The sequence below is a fragment of the Seriola aureovittata genome, chromosome 9 (assembly GCF_021018895.1).
Source record: "Seriola aureovittata isolate HTS-2021-v1 ecotype China chromosome 9, ASM2101889v1, whole genome shotgun sequence".
In the NCBI taxonomy this organism is placed as follows: domain Eukaryota; kingdom Metazoa; phylum Chordata; class Actinopteri; order Carangiformes; family Carangidae; genus Seriola; species Seriola aureovittata.
The window spans coordinates 24,723,035-24,742,404 of NC_079372.1; the positions used below are offsets into that span (position 1 = coordinate 24,723,035).

The 19,370-nt window shown below is 40.7% G+C and overlaps 1 protein-coding gene across 5 annotated transcripts in view; it reads right to left on the reverse strand.

The window, feature by feature from the left end:
• The window catches only part of LOC130175035 (IQ motif and SEC7 domain-containing protein 1-like), a 150,193-nt gene that overhangs the window by 125,573 nt on the left and 5,250 nt on the right, over positions 1 to 19,370 (reverse strand). For 2 of the 5 annotated variants that reach the window (XM_056385298.1, XM_056385297.1), the window contains exon 2: positions 10,455 to 12,594. In XM_056385298.1, coding sequence (XP_056241273.1) covers positions 10,455 to 11,194 — 740 coding nt within the window. In that variant the 5' untranslated portion in view covers positions 11,195 to 12,594. Of the gene's footprint in view, positions 1 to 10,454; positions 12,595 to 15,521; positions 15,541 to 19,370 lie in introns of those variants that run through there. The other 3 variants (XM_056385300.1, XM_056385299.1, XM_056385301.1) reach the window with 2 other exon arrangements.

A 19,370-nucleotide genomic window follows, 5' to 3' on the forward strand; every position in this document is an offset into this window, starting at 1 on the left:
TGTTTTCTTGCATGTCACTCAATGCATGATCAATGTTTGGAAATCAATCAATACACCTTAAATGTCAATATGAAATTTTGACCTTTTCATTTGTTTTTATCAGCTCCCTACATGAAATATACTTTAGGGTTGTTACGGCAGCTCTACACCTCCGCTCACCTGACCAGATCTCGTGACAGCATCACACAACCAGTGCAAAAGATGTAGGTTATATTAAAAGATCGAGCTCAGGTTTTAATAATCGATATTGGATTATTCAAATGAAGATCAATTTTAATTGGAGAATGGATTTTTTTAACCCAGCCCTAATAAATATACTGTATTTCCACCATAACAGTTAAAGTGTGTTATGTCAGAGGAGGGAGGTGGGGGACTGTAGACTGACTGAACATCCAGACGGCACATAGTTAAAGTTCCCAGCTGTCCCTGAACTAACACAATGGATTTCTCTTCTTTGGTAAACATCTCCTCCACGTTTGTTTAAGTTTTTTCTGAATCTCTGCTTGTCAGTTTGGAGCTGGACAGAAGCTCTGTGAAATAAAAGTCACATCTTTACATCAGCTGGCTGCCAGAATATTCTCTGTACCATCTGTGCTGCGATATCTGCTGCCAAATATCAGCTTAAATATATCAGGACTTCACTGGCTGATTAATGTGCTTTTATGTAACTAAACATTTACAATTAAACACATATTAAAATAATTTACACTCAGGTGAGAAAAGAAAACATTATTAACCTGATTCCAACGTGATATCTTTGTGACAGATTTTTTAACTGTTTTATGCTTTAAAAACTTTTTTTGATCCTATGCTGATACAAGTTTTAATTTACAAACCCTTGTAACAAAAATTACAGAAGAAGCCAAACTCCTCAAATGTTAAATACTGTCTAAACTTTACAAGAACTTTGTCTCAATAAAATACGATCAAAACTGAGAGAATTGTGATTTGAAATCAAAACTTTCTGATAAAAAGGGTAAATAAAGAAGAGCAGCAAGCACTGGAAGCCACACTAGTGTCTCCTGGAGGCTGCAGTATTCAGAGTGCCACAGGGATGATGGATTCTGCCTAACTTCCTCCTAATGCAGACTGTCGCTTGTTGTTAACATATACATGATATGTAGAAATGAAAAAACATATTGTCCTGTATTTATTCATTTCTTCCTGCTCCAGATAAGAACACATCGTTATGGTTACATCGTTAACAAACCAAATTACGAGCTCATCTTTAACAGCACATTAGGTGACTATTGTTACATAAAGTTGTATCTTATTCTATATCTTTCACACCTTGCTCATGTTCAAATGTTAATATTAGTTACAAAGACTGAAGATACAGTTCTATCTGCTCATTAACATGTGAACATTTCACTGTTCTGTTTCTTTTTATTTAATTTTAAACTGATTTTTAACAGAAGACTTGAGTCTCCTCCAATTGGCTCCCAGACCTGGGGTCCCCGGATATGAGGCCCGCAGTTGGACCCTTTCAGCCTTGATTCTGACATACTCGATCCTTCCTGCTCTGATCCACAGTGGAGTCACTGTGGATCAGAGCGACTCTGCTGAGAGTGCAAATGTGTGTGTGGATGGACGAGCTGCAGGGGAGCCGAGTGTGTGTGTGCCGTTATGAAACCACTTTCTCCTTCCTCCACGTCCTCCTTTGCAGCCTACTGAGCTGTTGCCATGACAGCGCGGCATTTATCCCTCCTCCCGCACCCCACCCAACCACCCACCCAACTACCTTCACCACCAGCAGCAAGCTCCATGTCTCATTTCCATGTTGCCAAATATAACAGACAGACGGAGTGACAGAGGGAGGGATAGTCATGAACCGACTGTGTGTGTTTGTGTTTGTGTGTGTGTGTGTGTGTTTGTGTGTGTGTGTGTGTGTGTGTGTGAGAGAGAGACAGGAGTTAGATGATATCAGTTTTGTTGATTGTTGGTCTAATCATTCTACAGCTGACCTGGATGTCAAGGCTCTCACACACGCGCATGCATGCACGGCACACACACACACACACACACACCTCTAATTAGACTGTTTCAGTTGCAGGGTGACTACGGTGATCTGGAGGGGACAAGGTTTATTAAGAGATTTTGAGTTTTTGTGACTTTCCGCTTTTAAACTGAAGAGGAAATAATTTAAGAAATGATGTAATGTCATCAAAAGTTATTTTTAGTTATAGAAGGACAATTTTAAGGATTTGAGGAGATTAAAACTATTAGCTTTGACTGACAGCTGAGAAAATGTTGCAGAAATGAACTGAAGAAAAGCCAGGAAGAGAAATAAAATACTTGTGTGTCCATTTTTAAAAATCAGCCAGAGATTTCAATTATTTGATTTGATTTGATTCCTCAGACAGTCCATCTTTTCTCCAGATGGTCAACGTTTTACGTACAAAGAACTCGTTGAAATAAAATAAAGATTTTATCTTTTTGATTCTACAGGCCTTTTTTTAGCCTGAGTTTATATTGAGCTTAAATGCTGAATGTCTGTGGGACCAATACACTGTTCTAATATTATAGGATTTCACATTGATTTGTTAATTTACACATTTATAGTCAAAAATTAATCAATTGACAATGAAACATCAGTCTACAGTTTTTGTTTGCATGTGCCCATATTTGACTGCAGTGGTTAAATATTAATATGTAAATGATTTATCAGGCAGTATACAATATGTGTGTTTCCATTAACCTGCAATTTGAAGTTGTGAACTTAAAAATGAGTAATGGAAACCGCAATGAAATTGTCGCAAAAAAATGTATATGCTCAAGGCGGCTTTTCACACTATTCTACAAAGCAATATTTCGCAAAATTGAAATGTAAACACTTCTTTTGCATTCAACCGAGAGGAAATCCGTTGTGACGTTCAATTGGAATGATATCGCGCAAGAAAAACTTAAACTTTATTCACATAACATCACTCAGTGGAAACACAGACAAAACTGCAGTGAAAACCCGGCTATGTGTGTGCAGGTTCAGGGGCATAAATCAAAGTCTATAAATGTTATTTATGTATTTAAATGTTTATTATTTTCATTAGCAGCTTTTGGTCTAAATGTTCCTCATGCAAAATGTCACTTTTATGCAGACGACACTGTTATTTACTGCTCCACCTTGCACTGTTTAGTCTGCTTTGAATGTTACTGAACTCAGAATTACTGATTACTGAAATTGGTTCTTAATGCTGCAAAAAATGTTTTCAAAAAGAAAACCACTGACCAGCCACCTGCCACCATCTTTTATAGTGCAGAGATGAGTGTGTTATTGATCAGGTTTGTAAATGATAACTCCCTTTCTTTCAAGCTTTTTAGAAATAAATCTTGCTTTTATTTTGAGAAAAAGAAGAAAAAACTGTCTGCATTTCGTTTTGTTTTGATTATGGATGAAGATGTTGTATACAAACATACCTCTACACACTGTCTTCACACTCTAGATCCAGTGTACCATACAGCAGCGGTTCTCAAAGTGGGGTCTGGGGACCCCCAGTGGTCCATGTGGGGGCAAAAAGCAGAATAATTAATTTTCACTATAATTCCATATATAGGTAAGACAATGTCAGAATGCATGATTACTTTTGTCATGAGTTTCAAACACTTTCTGTAATAAAACATTTAAAAGCGAATGCTTTATCAGATGGGGGTCTGTGGTAAGTTTGAGAACCACTGCCATAGAATACAGAGGTTCATTAAATTAAGTGTTATTTTTTTTAATGATGGTGTTGTGTCTTTCTTATATATTTATTTATAAAATATGTTAATGTTTCACATATTTTCTGCAGGACACTCCTGTAAAAAGGCATTTCTCCTAGTTAAATAAAGTTATAAAAAGGCATAGGTTGGTTAAAATTTATTTTAAAACTAACTGTAAAGCTTCTTAAATACAAAACATTTCCTGCAACTGAATCACATTTTTGTTTTCATTTCCTTAATGTTTTAGGAGACCCGATTAAATCCAACATGGATGTCTTTAGTCCTGCTGCCAGAGTACTTCATGAAAGTTTCCTTCACGTGTTACATGGTGAGTCACACTGCTGATAATCTACAGCGAGGGAGTCATGGATTAAATCCAATCAATGAGCGATCGATAAACACGCTGATCTATGGCCCCAATAGGTTCTAACATATTGATCCAGACACATTTAATCTTCCAACCAGGGGTGAAATTCATCAGCAGTGAGGGAGGTGAGAGACAGAGAAAAAGAGGGGGGAGGAGGTGCAGGTAAAAGGGAGCTCTGATTACAGTCAACTTCCTTCAGAGGTGAAGGGGAGAAAACTTTCATTAACAAGTTCTAATGAATCAATCAGGGGTGATTTTAATATGATACTAGTTTGTCATGTCATTGTAATTACAATGTTGGTAATGCATTGATTCAGGTATGTTATACTTAAGAGTTCTTAAGTGATATTTGTAGCTGCTTTTTTGGCCACTTGGGGGCAGTAGAAAAAAGTATCATAAGCTTTTAAGATGATATGTTGTACTTGTGGGAGAAACATTTGCTTATTTACACATCCAGCAACATGATCATTCATCAATTATGAGTCTAAGTCCAGTATTCTTTCAGCTCAGTGTTTGGTCTCCACCAGCTCCTGAGGGAAAGATCTGTCTTTAGCTACTAAATGCTCCACTATGTTCACCAGGAGAGAGAGACTGAACCAGAACATTGAGGTGTGGGTCGGACAGCTGAACAATGATTCTGTAAAGCTGAGGCAGCTGCAGATACAGAAAAAAAGAGAAGCATCACTTTATCACACAACAAAGGACACACTGGCTGTCATCCAGTAACTAAACTGATCAGAAGATGACATGTGTCAGGTTCTGATTCAGCAGCTGATGGTGATGATGATGATCGTTTGATCACATTGTACATTTGCTTCATGTTAATCAATAACAGCAGCATGATGCCAAGATGGCGAAAAAGAAAAGTCAGACGACTCTCAACGATCGTCATCCACCAGGGGCTCACCTGACCCTAACGACTGTCGTTCACACGGGATAACAACAGGGTCACCTGACCCTAACGACGGTCGTCCACATGAGACCACAACAATGGTCAGGTGAAACCAGTACTTTCACAGGTACTTTGGTGGACCCACCCACAAGAGGTTAAATACCTGGGTCCTACTCCACTTTCGTGGTCAGACTAGTGCGGACTAGAGAGACCAATACATAAGAACTGATGAAGCCGCTTGGATAAGAGGCGAAACGTCTTCCACAGACAAATATAAGTCCAGTTGCCTTCGATTTAATTTGAGAAAGAGATAAGAGGCAGAGAAAACCTGGACAGGTCAGCAGTCAGTCACAGGGCTGACATATAAAGAGCGACAGCAATTCACACTCACATTCACACCTCCAGGCAGAAAAGCCCTGAACGGTTGGTTTGAACCCAGAACCTTATTGTTATGAGGCAACAGCTCTAACTCATGCATGATTAAAAAAAATAAATAAATCTAATCCAAAACACACATCTGAGAGTTTGCTAAGAACATGTGTACAGCCTGTGCCTTGAGTGAACTGACCTCATTAACCAGACCTGTGTGCTGGTCTTTATTCCACCTCCTGGTGCAGTTTGTTGGTGGAAACATGTTTAGCTCATGAGGCAGCAGTCAGTGCTGATAAGGGGCTTTCAATCCACTGCCCATAAACTACAGAGTCAAGGATGTTACCTTCAACACACACAATATACTGAAAATTGATAGTAAAATGAGTCCTTCAAAATCACCAGAACCAGAACCAATGTCAGAAGTGTTTTTGTTTATGTTTTTATCACTGTGAGGACGCTGAGCAGCTACAGTTGGCAGGACTCCGTTTTCAGGACACTGGACCGATGGGGTAAAACCACACACACACACACACACACACACACACACACACACAAGCTCACACAGCCTACTTTCACAGCACGTACACACGCATGAATCGCATACATACAGGCGTGCATGGGTCACACACTTAACTGGCTGCACATGCACATACATATGAGCACACACACACACACACACACACACACACACACACTGCTGACCGAGCTCATTTATACTCCCGTTATCGTCATCAGCACACAGAGGACGAGATGTCAGCAGCTGTTTACAAAAACAGGGTCAGAGGGAGGGAGGGAGGGAGGGAGAGGGAGAGGGAGAGGGAGAGAGAGAGAGAGAGAGAGAGAGAGAGAGAGAGAGAGAGAGAGAGAGAGAGAGAGATGGGGTGGGGGGGTTGTCTGTAGACTGAAATTAAAATCCTGTCAAAATCATGCCCACTTTGGTGCTGCTCTAGTGTTCTAGTCGAGGATTAAGAAAGAGATCCCATCTCCACCTGTTATAAACATGTGAGATATATCTGGATATCTAATCTGGATCAGATTAACATGTGAAGGTGTAAATAACATCTGGACAGATTGGTAAAAAATTTGAGTTGATCACATTTCTCTATTGTTGTCCTTTACATCTTTACCTTTAACGTGTTTTATATAAGTGAGAACACTTAACAAAAGCAGGTGTAAATGCAAAGGCTGCTCATCAGATGTTGTTATCCAGATAATGTGTCAGGATACTGATCAGAGCTCAATAATAGGTTTAAATGGAAAGAAAGAAAGAAAGAAAGAAAGAAAGAAAGAAAGAAAGGATCTGCAGAGGAGAACAGAGAGGTGAATCATGTATCCTCTTTAAATGTGTTTTTTTCTTCTCTGAATCCTACAGATCTGACTCCTCTGACTCCTCCACACCCACACTGCAGAATAACATCACTCTTTCTGTTCATTACCTCAACTGTTCTTCATCAGCCTTTGCCTCCCGGATCAATAGGATAAAACAGCACTGATGTCTAGTGATGGTTATGACATCATCACAGCGTCGTGTGTCTGATGACTCACACTGATGTTTCACTTATGTACAGAAAATAATCATCAGCTCCAGCAGAGACTGTGCTTGAATTTGTATTAACTGATGCAACATGTATCGCATTTTACTGCTTGTATAATACAGACTGTTACTGTGGTCAGAGCAAAACACTGATAATCTTAACTGACCAAATATGTCCCATATATTTTTAGTACACTGTGTCTCCCACCCTCACATGCTGCTGAACACCAGGCTGCCGGACGGTGAGTTCACTGTTTCCTTCCTCTTGAATCTTTAATAACAGCGTTCAAAGATCATACCAGCGTTTTGCATTTTTTATTCTGTTTACTACACCTCAGTTAAAAAGTGCACTTCAGGTTGCTCTCAGTGGAACTGAAGCTTATTGTGCTGCATTCAGGGGCGTCTGTGACTCAGGAGGTAGAGCAGATCGTCCACTAATCGGAAGGTTGTGGTTTGATTCTTGGCTCCTTTCATTTTGAAAAGTGTAAAACATCCATAAAGTTCTTATAGTCTTTACCTGCTCCGTCAGTGTCATTCGTGTGGCCAATCCCAGCGGATCAGTCCAAGGCTGAGTTTCTTTCCCAGTCCAACCATGGAGCTGATGCTGGTCTGACTTTACTGAGAGGAGAACCCTACAAGCTGCTTAAGGGTCCAGCTTGATTCAGAACTGGCTTTTCTTCTCCATGTGTATGTAACTTGATGGTTCATAATCTTACATGTCTATGTTCATTAGTGACGGCTACAGTATACATGATAACGTTAGCCAACTTCCTATTACCAATATTACGAATCTGTTCAACAAATGTTGCTATCGTCAGCTGGCTTACTGTGAGCATTCATGTGGAGCATTCACAGGAATGCTAACGTGGGCTAATGGTTGTGGTTAGATGTTTTTTTGTTGGCTTCAATTTACACAGGGTAACTTTATTCAGCTGAGCTTCTTGTGTGTTTCGTGGACACTTTCACTGAACTTCATAACACCTTGCTGACTGATACCATGAAGGGAGCGGGAGGTGTGGCCGACAAAGCATTTGTTTTAGTCCCAGATGCTGGTGGTCTAGTGCGACATCTAGTGGCGGTGAAGATTGTTTACAGAACCATTAACTGTGCAGTTAGCTTTGATGCTAATTAGCTACTAGCTATCCACCAAGACCAGACTTGGTCAAATATAGCTTAATATAAATTAAATGCTAAATTTGATCGCTAATATCTACAAGTTAATTTCAAAACAGCTGCAATGAGAAATCTATAAATCCATGTGAAAGTTTGTTAAGAATAACAGGAACATGGACATAGTGTGTGAAATTCACTCATTGCTGTATGAAAAATATCCATGTGACTTAGCTTTGGACTCAACACTCAACAAAGAGACTGAAGCTGCTGAATGTAGGTCTGAGTGCCTGTTTCAACTGCTTTGTCGTGTCCTACAATTTTTCCTGCTTCCTTATGTGTGCGTCCTGTTTTTCACTGCTTCAGCCTGAGGTGCTGCAAGGTGCTGCAAGATAAATCTGTGTGAGGGTGTTTTGCATTTTGCTGCATCATGCCCTTTTACAAAAATCACTCAGAAACCAGTGTAGGCAGCTCTGCAACATGCTGTCATGCCTCCGTGCCATAATCTGCCCCAGTGCAGTGTGGGATTTATTGGCTCACACTCAGTTACTTGAAGAGGCAGTGAGCAGCCGACTGTACTGTGTGATTTCATAACGAATCAGCCTTATCTTCACCGCTGTCAGACTCCATCATTGTTCTCTGCCCATTACATCATTTGCAAGCTTGAGGTCAGCTTTTTCTCACGATATCAGCTTTACCTGAACGTCCCATGACTCAGGGATTAGAGAATTCTTCTTTCTGAACTTTGATGCTTCAAGATGCCTCGGATGAACCCAAATCTGAAAGTCTGAGTCACACTTCATGTACCTCAGGGTACAATCTGTTTTATTTTTTGGCTTCACGAATGAAAGCTTATAAGACAATAAAGCAATAGTACTATTAAATCTGTCCTTATGAGTCATCACTGCGTTTCCCCAGCCTTCATTTCTGCAGGTCTGTTGGGAGCTTCTCTCCTTCTGCTCTCAGTGTTTGCTGTGGAGGGGAGGTGAAGCTCTGTTCCCAAAAGCGGTGTGAGCTTTGCAAAGGCTTGAGTACCCCGAGCACCGATGGAGGTTAAAACCATTTCAACTGTTAGCGAGATTGTTGTCCTTCAAACAGGATTTCCACAGTTGCATGGCAACAGCAATCGCCATGACCAGCGCTTCCCACAGACAGAGGATCAGAGTTATCAGTTACAGAGGAACTGCCTGGTAGACGCATGGGACAAGTGCAACCCTGCATCCTGTTGCCTATGGCACCACACAGCCCTCTGTGCAAAGACGACAGCCACAGACGGCAGTGAGGCTCCGTCCTTCTCAACACTTCCTGATAGGATGCTCCTAAGATAGTGTTGCCAGGCAACAAATCCATTTCCAGGCTGCGAACTAACTGAAAATGTATTCAGAGCAACAAAATTACAACAAAATATGAGCAAAAAAAGCAAAGGAGGAAGCTTCTGAGCTACCTGGTAAGTGGTTACCATGGTGATTAGTACCGCAAACAACCACACTTTTACATAAAGCATGTTTTCTTCATAGTCTCATAGAGAACAACCAATCATATTGCTTAGGAGAAATATCTATTACATAACACTGTTCAGTCTTTGCTCCACCAATTATCAGTGTTAGAGATGCTGTAGTCGTTTAGTTCGTCTGTCTCTGGAGTCTCACGCACTCCTGCTCTCCTGCAATATGTAAATTACCACTACAACCTTCCACTCTGTAGCCCTATTAGCTGATAAAAGAATGAATATTTATCAGCCCTGCACACACACCAATCTCACTATCTCAGTACAGAAAAAATGCACAGGGGCATCAGCTGCCCCCTCTCCTTCAGAGGAAGAAACACTTCGACAATGTCACCTCTCCTGTTTGTTTTCTTTACAATGAATCAAGTTCAACAAAAACAGCTTTACCTTTAATGTTAAATTTGTTGCTTTTCATTTCATCTTTCTACCAGTGATGAATCAAACAATGATGATTCAAATTTCCTGGTCAAATTTAGCAGGTGGGCACATATTTCTAGGGTTGCACAAAACCTGCGTGAGAGAAGCTGCAAAGTTAATATCAAAGTCAAAGATTAGCACGAGTTTTGGCAAAGCAGACAGTGGGATGACAGGCTGGCAGCAGGGTTTGAGTTTGGAAATGTAGTGACAGGATATATTAACACAAACTTTCTACAGCAGTTCAATATCAAGATTTAGAGGCATAAGCTACACATTAGAAAAGACAAAACTGATTCTCTAGAGAGCATTTGAATTTCACTGCGCATCTGAGGGAGATGAAAGGCCCTTTGAGAGCCTATATTCAACATGGCTTCCTTTTTTCTCATTAAATAAACTTTCTCACAAGATTTAAAAGCCAGTTTCACTATTTTACCAGAAAAATTCTAATTGGTTTCCAGCATTTAGAAGGAAGACTTTATTCATGTCAGCCCACCTCTGAGACCCTCTCGTGCTACCTTTGGCTTTGGTTTTAGAAAGTATACCTTAAACTCTAACTTACGATTTGTGATGGTGGAGGGTGTGGGCGTGGTGGTTGTTGGCAGCATTGGCTCTGTGCAGTCGCTCAAGCCTCTCCTTTTCTTTCTCCACGAAGTTGGTGTTGGTGCCGGTGCTGGTGGAGGGTACTCGGGTCAGCCGGCTGTGGGCCCGGGGTTGATCCCTGGGTGGGATTGGAGGAGGGGGAGGTGGAGCCGGGGATGGGGAGGACATCGGAGCCGGAATTTGGGTTGGGATTGAGATGGAGGTTGGGGCTGAAGCTGGAGCAGGAACCGGGATAGCAGTTGTACTGGTGCTGTTGGTGCTGTTGTAGGAGTGGTGGGTGGAGGAGTGGTGGTGGTGCTGCTGATGATGCTGGTGGTGGTGGCTGTGGTGAAGGGGGATGGAGGAAGGAGGCTGGGGAGGAGTTTGGTGTTGGCTGTTGTGGTGGTGGTGGTGGTGGTGGTTTTTTGTAGAAATGGATGTTGATGTGGTCTGTGTCGGCGGAGGCGGTGGAGGAGGAGGAGGGATAGGAGGCTCAGGAGGAGCAGGTGGAGGAGGAGCAACAGGTTGCCGGTCCAAACGCAGGTCCTTGTTCTCCTGGCTGAGGCGGTCCAGTTGGACCTCCAGCTCCTCGATTCGGCGCCGCTGGGTTTCTAGAAGCTTCTGCTGGCTCTCGATGATGTTGTTGAGTTCAAGAAGATATTCCACGGCCCGGTTCGGGCTTTCTGGGCTGCCCTGGCCTGGGCCTTGATTAGCATCCATGGCTCAATGGTCAGAGAGTTAGCACACAAAGGCTAATTTGAACCTTGGGATAAATAAAAGCCAGGAAAATGGCAAGTGACCAAAGTTTACAAATGCTAAATTTTAAACTAAGGAGCCTAAATGCTGTCTGCACTAGATGAAATGCTGCCTGAGTCACAGCTACAGCTGGTGCAGAGCCGAAGGCTAACTCGCTGAGTGTTAGATACCAGAGAGGCTGGTCGAGTGGTGTCACAGGCAAATGAGCCCAAACTACCACAACTGACTAAACACTGAACTGAAGCCTCAACACAACAGAGAAAATCTAAAACTACTATCTAGACCTAGAGCACAGCTGCCTTACTATGAACTCTAAAGTCAAGTCTACAACCTAAAGGCTAATGTCTAATAAACTACAAAACTACACCCTATGGCCCTAAGCCCTACACCCTAAAAACTTAACTACCCTTCACCCTCCCCCCCACAAGAGGTAAGTGGGGGGGAGAGGACTTTCTCTTCTTCGAGAACTGATTTGAAGATCAAGATGGACCTTGTCCTTCTGGGCTCCAATCGGAGAGGTGTATTGAGTCGTCGACCATTCCCTGGTTCAGTCAGGTGTTCCTGTTGGGGTTCAGACCCATGACAGTTATAAAACAAAACAAAATTTCTAGGAGATAGATTGTCTTCCTCTCCCCCAACAGTCAGAACAGTCTGTTTGTTTTTGTGTTCGTCAGTGAGTCAGTTGTATCCACTCTCTGCACGCCATGCAGAATATCAGAACATGGGTTTCCAAGAAGCAGCTGTGCAGACCATAGCTGACAGAGACTTTATTTGTCCCTCTGGATCAAAGATACAGCACATCATCATTGTTGAGTGGCTGCAGATTGTCCAACACAAATGGCACAAGTGATATTTTTCTCTTCCAGCATCCAGTGCAAGTGTTTTTTCTAGTGCTGCAGCAGAAATTCAGTCTGCACCACCTTGCATGAACTTCCAAACAAGTTGACTAATCGCCTGCTTCCCTGCAGGGCCTCATTTAAAATCCTGGGGTCAGAGCCCCTGTGGTAATTCTACAAATCAAACAGTCTGTAAAATTTTCTGAGCTCAGTTCAGACCCTCTCCATAATCAAAACAGTCTGGAACCAAAAGTTGAGCTATCAACACAACGCAACGCTCCACAAACTGAAAACGTAATGTTCGTCAAAGATCATCTTCTAGCAAACATGGAAGACAAGAGGTTGACCTCTTCCTGGTCCATGGGTTCACCTGCAGGACTCAGCCAGTCTTCCTGCAGTCGGTCTATCAGGGGAAGTGTTGAGCAAAGGTTAAATCTCATGTCAGATGTATGTCTTCTCCCTGGATACCATGAGGCATTCAGGATTCAGCGTCATTATCATCCTTTTGGATGACACTTCCAGTTCCTTCTTCATGTCGTCCATCCATTGCATGAAAAAGAAGAAAAAGAAAGGGTAGATGAGAAGACAAATAAAGGCGCTGAGGCAGAGTCAACAGGAAACATCAACTTGTGATACTTTCACAATGTTGTTTTTGGGACAAAGACCTGTCCTTTCCTTCTTTCATCTACCTTTGCCCCTCTCTTTTACTTCCCTTACTTTCGCTTTTGTTTTAAATTTGATTTTCTCACCTGTTTTTCTTTTCTCCCGTTAATGTTTACTTCCTGTGTCTTAATTTTTGTCTTCCTCCTCTTGCCTCTTCATCAACCTCCTCTCTGCTCTCCATGTACCTCTTCTCTTTTCATGTTGCTGTTACTTTCTCACCACCATCCCTTTCATTTCTCTCTATGGTTGCTAGGAGTGTGAGGTCTTTCAGCCCATAAATACCAATGACATGCTCTGTCAAAGCCATCAGAAACAAGAAAAATCATCACACACCATCAGCCTCTCCTCCCACACTCTATCACTATTCCTCTTCTGTCTTCGTCCACCTCTTTCTATCCGTCTTGCTTTCTTTTGTTTTTAGTTTAGTTCTTTTTGTCACAGTTTTACTTCTGCTTTACCAATTCAAACCTGTGAAGTTCTGTGTACATCACTATTTCAATGTCATATCTATAGACAACAGACTTCAAAGAGACCAAAACCAGCCTTGAGAATTGTAGATTCCAGCCTTGTGTTAATGCATGATCCAGCATTTTAATTATAAGTAAAGCTTCTGGTTTGTCATAATAGGCCATCTCATGTGACACTGAAGCCTGTGTCTGAATCACTGCTCAAATCTCACATTTGTTTAGTAATTCAAATAGGTCTGGTGCTCCATGTCAGCCAGCTGGAGACCAATAAGAGTTTAGTAGGTGGAATTACAAATTTGGACATTATCTTCCCACATATATTCAAGAAAAATAGCTACAGAAAATCATGACAACACGGATGAGATTGACGCAGCTGCAGAGGTCGTTTTAAAGAGAACCTGTTATGCTTTTTTGAGTTTTCCCTTTCTTATAGTGTGTTATATAGCTTTTTGTACATGTAAATGTAACTGTCAGGGCAAAACCCAATTTTCTCATTTGTATGAAATGCCTCGTTGGGGTTGTAGACATCAATACGTCCCTTAGTGCTGTCCACCTGCAGGCTGGACACCCCCTTCAAGCTTGGCATGCTCCCACACAAGGCACAGCACATAACTAATTATGAGTTTTCTTTAGTTTTGCAGCCATACCAACAAAGACACTGTATTCTCAATTGCCTGGAGAAATCTACTTCATTTTTTCCATGGTTCCCTCTACTGCTCCAAACATTATAGTGCAAGTCCAGCACTTCAAGGAGGATTGCTTCAGAAACCACGCAGTTAGACGCTTGCTTTTTGTAACTGTTATTTCTGTAGTTCACACTAAATGTGGGCGAAGACTCAGGCTCACAGCCTGTCAGTCTGCATTATTATTGTAGATCTGTGATGTGACCTGATTGCGTTGGTAAGAAACAGTCTAGCAAAGATATAAATTCTTAAACATTTGTCAATACTGACATGCTATACCTCGGTAACTCGGATAAATTATCCACAATTCAACTGCTCAGTTCATTTTTCAGTAACTGTGCGCACTAAAGTTTAATTAATTCAGATTTACCCATCGTAAACCAGGAGGACCGTGAAGCGTTGGAGACTCCCTACCTCTGAAGTTCAATTGTCTGTCTATTCCGCCATTATTTGTATTCCTTAAGTCTGGAAGCGTCCACACATACAAAAACATTGAAAGGGTTTTTCATAAAAGTATTCAAAGTTATGAATATTGACATGTACTCTTTGCAGACTGTCCAGCGACTTGATTCACAGCACTTCTCTCTTCTGCTTCTTCCCTCATACGACTGCCTGACAGTGGGTACACTCTTTTTCCTAATCTAGTCCAACTTGTGAAGGTGAATTGGGTCTATCCTCTTCTTGTTCAGGATTGGACTCTGGCTCAAACCGATTAGGCAGAACTGAAGCCGTAACAGCAACAACTGTTTGTCTACAGCAAGACACGCGGAATGTGTGGTTACCATTGTACCGCCAAGAATAAAATGATGAATAGGGATTGGAATTGATAAAGATTTTATTGATACCAAGGCCATTATTGATTCTGTTTATCAATCCGATTCTTTATCGATTGCCTTATCCCATTATTCCAAACCAAATAAGCCCCCGTCCCAACAAAAAAAATCGGCAATGTGAACACAATGTCAGGCCAAAGTGAGATAGTGAAACAAAACAGTAATTCAGTCCAATTATCAGGTTAGTGATGCTAATGCCCATGCCTTTTTCTGAACCATTAGCTTCTGTTGTCTTCCATCTCTCCTAATTTTATTTGTTGTTGATGTTGCTTGATTGTTTCTCATATCCATTCCCGCTCTCCATAGCCACAACAAGGCAAACACTAGCCATTCAAACAGCTAATGCCACACAACATTAAACACTATGAGGACTGTATCGTGAAAACTTCCAGTATAAAGTCCCAAGTTAGGATTACAGTTAGCCCTTTTGAGGCTACCACAGGCTCTCTCTGGATGTCTATTTACCACTTCCTGATCCTGTCCTCTGAATAGCAATTGTCCGGTCACAATTTAGCCTCTCTCAGTAGGAACAACAGTAGGAACAATGTGCAGTATCTACAGTTTCCACAGACAAGAAGTGTAAAGAACGGATTAACTGTGCTTTGGCCTGCTTAAACATAAGCTACAAAAATGAGCATGCCTGGCTAACTAGCTTACTACATACATTAAACACCTAGCATTACTACCAAGGTCCAGATTTACCATCTCTTTAGCTATATTTTGTGGAGTTACAGTGGAACACTGTGATTTTCTTGAAATTTTTTTTAAACATTCTGAAAGTAGAAAGTGTTCGTCCAAGCTGGATTTACCTTGATGTTTCTACCACACACTAAGAAGACATTTACTAACGTCACCTTAAAGGATTTCTGATTATAAAGTCACTCACACTATCAAAAATAATATACATAGTTACATTATTGCCAATTTCTACTTAAATGCTCCTTCAGAAAAAGTTTCAGCTGTTGATACTGCACCACACACACACACACACACACACACACACACACACACACACACACACACACACACACACACACACACACAAGAACAAATACACACAAAGGAGCCCTTTGGTCTCGATTGCAAAGGGGCCAAACAGATTCAGCTTTTATATCTGTTCCCATTAAGCATGTTCAATTATTCATGACTCACTAACTGACCACAATCCCTCTCTGCCCCTTTCTCTCTCTCTCTCTCCCTTTGTCTCTGTCAGGGTCTCTCTCTCTCTCTCTCTGCAGATCACTGGTTCATGCCTGACTTCTCTGTTGTAAACTCAATGCATCTGAAGCTTGGCAAAAAGCACTGATTAAAGTCAACAGATTTGACTTAAACAAAAACAATCTTTATAACGTAGCCTATGTTGTGGAAAGACAAGTTGAGGAAAAGGTAAAACTGATTTTAAAATTATTTATTAAAAAAAATATTGTGAAAGAACAAGCCTTGAATAGTTTTAATGGAACAGATAGTTGGTCAAATTATTTGAATTTATAGTTTTTGAACTTAATATGAAATCCATTTTCTCTAGTTAACAGTTCTGGCTCTGCCTTCATTGAGTTGGGAGTAGTTACTGCTGCTGTTTTAATGTCTGCTGACAAAAACAGTACTTAGGTCCCATGAATGAAACGGCATCCATTAATTGATAGGTGCGCATATGAGCAGCAATTTGCCTAAAATTTGTAAAAACATTGGATGTATTTTTGAATTCACTTCCTCAGGACATCATTATCTTCATAACTGACATAATGAATAAACCTCCATAAACTCACTTAAAAGTCAGAGAAAAACAGATGCTCCTTGTAACTACAGAGCTTCAGTTTTCTTCAGTATCACAGTATCTAGTGATAGTTGTCTGTACATCATTATTCAAGCTAATTTAGCATATGTTTATTTGTGAAAATATGGCAAAATGTAAACAAAACCCAAGGCTCAAGTTGTAGCCCGCAGCTAAATAACTGACTCCATTGGCAACAACACTGGTGTAGAAATTAAAACTAGAGCTGGTATGTAACCAGGTTTTTGGAAATTCTGGATGAGAGCCGCCTGTAAATCTGCCTCTTTAGCTGCTAGATGTTCCACTTTCTCCACCAGCTATTGCCTCTCACTGTTTGTCTGCTGGATGGTAATGTACAGTGAGCTTGTTTAATGAAAACAGCTGCAGTTTTATAAGGTGAGGTTGATGAACTTGTCTACAGCCTGTGTGCAGCTGGAAAACCAAAACCATGAACCAAACACTTATAAACAGCTATGAAGAGCTGTTGAATTTGTTCTTAGTTGTACCGTAGAAGGGCGGCAACACTATTTTGTTTTCATTATTGATTCATGTATTATTTTCCAAAGTCAGACTCAAAGGTAGCTTTTGGAGTTTTCTCATACACAAACACTTGTTAACAATCAATGTTTCCCACCAAAAAGTACATGTGTACCCTTGTGATATAACAAACATGTAAAGTTCTTTTCCTTCCTCATAAACATTTGGAAAAATGTTTTTCCAAATGTTTTTAAACCTGCACATCCATGTTCATGCCCATATTTGCCACCTGCCATTCTTCTTCTTCATGCATGTTACAACACTTTGCTTCATCTCACCATCAATCAGTGGAAAAGCATAAAACCATCAGCAGGAATGTTTAGGCTGTATGGTCAACTGCATGCTAATGTGCATAAGATAAATTAAAACATGGATTCCATATCACTCCTACGTGTGGTCAAAAACCACAACACACCTTCAATTGTTTGGTCAATAAAATGTCAGGAATTAAATCATCATTTCACAAAAGTCAAGTTCAAATATTAATTTCCTTATTTTGACTGACCACCAGTCCAGAAACCAAAGATATTAAATTTAGAACACCAGCAAATTTCTGGGCCTTCAAGGACGTAGAGTTAGTTGAACAACTCAGCCATCACCGTGACAACTGAGCAAACTCCATGACTGAACAAACTACACCTACTAATGACAAATGTGAAATGTGGTTGAAAGCACTGAAAAAGCTAATGAGTGGTTATCAATATTGTGATAATACCAATGTATAAATAACAATGTGAAAACATAGGGACTGTGAAAGATGAACCCACAGAGAATTATTCTTGACTTTAACAAAAGGTAAAAAGAAAAAACTACAGCTCCAATTAAAAAAAAAAAAAAAAAAAAAAAAAAAAAAAACTACAAGCATGGCAGTGCAGGTATTTACATCACTGTAACTTTATTTCATCCATATCCATAAAACTCACAAACTCTCTCCTCTGACAACATTTTTACATCTCTCCAGTTATAATCTCTGCAGTCTAACAACTTCTACAGTCTTCAGTTCTGTCTGAACTGACCACAACCCTTCATGTTGCTCATCGAGCCACGATGTTTAGCTCACAGATGGCTTATGGGAAATGGTGTTTGTTAAAGGCCGCTAAAAACAAATTGAATAAACAATGATATTTATTTTAGAGAATGACTGTAATTATCCACAAAATTTTCCTAAGCAACACAACTATTGCAAAAAAATGGATTTTTAGTTATAGCTATAGTTTTAGTTACAAATGACAGTGAAACCAGAACCTGGAAATTCTGGTTTCAATTACGCCCCTCTGCCACTGGTCAAAAAACATGCCAAGATCAGGCTTTTGTCGCGATGGAAAAGCGACCAATAAGCATTCAACACCGGGTCAAATGACTCTGCAGTAGACACCAGTATTTATCGGCTCCAGCGCCGATCAACAGTGATGTAAACACGACACAAGGGTGAACACGCCAATTTCCCTGCTGTAACGTCTTTCAGATCACACAGACACTGTAGACAGACCTTTTTACCCGCTTTTCAAAAACCCACTTATACTTGCATTTGGACTAAAAAGGGTATTTGACTCTCTACAACAAGTTTCAGCTTGTTGTTCATCTGTCCGGACACAGCGTTACTGTTCCAGTTCACTCTCTCTGCTCTCATAGGCCGGTCCCTGTCCATCACCTGCTCAGCAGCAAACAGCAGACAAAGTCAGAGAGCAGCTGGTGAACATAGTGGAGCATTTAGCAGCTAAAGAGCCAGATATTTTCCTCAGGCGCTGGTGGAGACCAAACACAGAGCTACAAGAGAGGGAATACTGGACTGAGATTCATCAGGTGACACTATTACTGCCGTGTGTAAACAAGAAACTGTTTGCTAACAAGTTCGACATATCGACTAAAAAGGTGATGTTCACTACTTGTTTTCACACATGGCCAAAACGATCAGTTGGTGACTAAATTACTCTTTTCATCAATAATGAACCTTTGTGATCAAAACCAAAATTATCTCTTGAAGAAACACATGGGAACATAAGGATGTTTTTCTATCATTTGACTGATTTGACCCTTTAGAGAAATCTGTCATTTATCCCTGAAATAAATCTTCCCTCTCAGCAGCTTCTTTATAATCACACTGAATCCATCAGTGTGTCGCACACTGAACAGTTTTTTTGTCTCATGATCTTTTATATAATTTGGGTCTAATTTAACAGAAGCAAGATTTTAATTGGCCAATTTTACAGTTGTGTTATCTGCCACACACACACACACACACACACTAGTTCATACAGCCCACACATATTTCACTCTCTCTCTCTCTCTCTCTCTCTCTCTCACACACACGTGAATCACATACATACAGACGTGCATGCACCACACGCTA